Below are 1,518 nucleotides of genomic sequence, written 5' to 3'. Positions count from 1 at the left end.
CACCCCCCATCCCCCCCGGAAGGCCTGCCAGCCCCTGGCAGCCTCCCACACTGCTGCCCCCTGAACTCACAGCCAGGGCTGCCCCTTGGGGCTTCTGGCCTGGGCAGATCATGCTGCCTGAGGTCGCCCAGCATCTCTTCCTGTGCTGGGAGCTGGGAAGGCAAACGGTACCTCAGCCACCAGGAAGGGTTATGGCTTTCTGACTACATTTCCTACTTGGAGCATCTCATAGCTCCTCCTTCCCCACTTTCTCTGCCCAGGCTGGTGTTTCCACAGTGGAGGGAGACCATAGAGGATGATGAAATCATCTTCAAGGAATATGTTGAGAGCACAAAGCAATTCCACTTTGGACCGCTGCTGTGTGGGAAATCACGAGAATGGTATGTGCCCCCTGCTCCAGAGCGAGCATCCTGCTGTGCTGGCTGTAGGGAGTGAGATGCTGCAGTGGGATCTGCAGGGCCTTGTACTTCTCTGGACACACTTGGAGACATGCTGTCCCAGTGGCACAGTCCAGGGCAGTCCCAGGCAGAGTCCTGGGAGACACGTGGGTTTAAAGGACGACAGATGGGTGAACTTGAGCAGATAAGAGGCAAATGAGCCTTGAAGGAGCTACTCTGCCTACCTGGTGGGTGCCTTGGTGGCCTGAGCCACAGGCTGCTGCCAGCCCAAAGGTGACTTGGGGGGCAACTTTTGTCGCCCTCCACATCTCAGCTTCACCCCTTAGGAAATGAACCCTATGGTGCTTTTTGAAGTGCTTTGAGCTCTGCAGGTAACCTGATGGAGCAATTATTCTGTAGATGGTTTTGTAAACCCTTCTGACGCTGGCTGGCTCGAATGTTTGAGCCCTGGCATGCCCTCAGTCAGGGGGAACGCAGCGTCACTTCCATGACGTCCTCAGAACGTCTTCAGTGGAAAAGCGAGGCGCAGGATAGACGCACATGCTGCTTCCTCCTCAGAGGAGACACAACAGGCAGCCAGTGTCAGGGCTCGTGTCAGCCCAGAGGCAAGGGAACAGGGAGGGGCCTCTGGTGTGCGTTCCAGCAGGTTTATTTGCAAGAGAGTCCCGGGACCAGCAAAGGCCCCAAGAAGTACAGGACACAGCTTTTTATGGGGAGGTGGAGCAAGGCGGGGATAAGGGAAGCAACCAATGGGATACAGGCAAAGGGGAGGATACAATTTTCTAGAACCAATGGGGAAGAAAGGGAGGCGGGAGTCACAACAGGGAACCAATAAACATCTAAAGAACAAAGAACTTTCCAGAACAGAGGGAGGTAGTCTGAACTCAGGAACCACCCAGGGGCAGGTGACTTAGACCTCAGTCACATCTTCTGATCTGCCCTCCTACCTACTGTCTTGGGCGGGGAAATCTATCCAGTGGATGACCTTGGTTTGATTGGCTTTCCATGGTCTTGGCCCAAGAGTGGGCTGAGCCACCCTAACACCTTTCATTAATCTGTAGTTAGTAATAAGGTTTTAGGACTGACCTGCAGTAGATGTCAGGGGGAACCTACAGCAGGA

General features: G+C 54.6%; 1 protein-coding gene across 1 annotated transcript in view; it reads left to right on the top strand.

Moving 5' to 3' along the window:
• The window catches only part of LOC103620336 (hydrocephalus-inducing protein-like), a 39,200-nt gene that overhangs the window by 22,090 nt on the left and 15,592 nt on the right, over window positions 1-1,518 (top strand). The window contains exon 27 of the mRNA XM_017740835.1: window positions 108-380. Within this exon, the coding sequence (XP_017596324.1) occupies window positions 108-380 (273 nt within the window). The remainder of the gene's footprint in view (window positions 1-107; window positions 381-1,518) is intronic.

The sequence above is a fragment of the Corvus brachyrhynchos genome, unplaced genomic scaffold (genome assembly GCF_000691975.1).
Source record: "Corvus brachyrhynchos isolate BGI_N302 unplaced genomic scaffold, ASM69197v1 scaffold26, whole genome shotgun sequence".
Lineage (NCBI taxonomy): Eukaryota > Metazoa > Chordata > Aves > Passeriformes > Corvidae > Corvus > Corvus brachyrhynchos.
The sequence above is the reverse complement of the archived record's forward strand: the minus strand, read 5'-3'. Positions and strand labels throughout refer to the sequence as shown.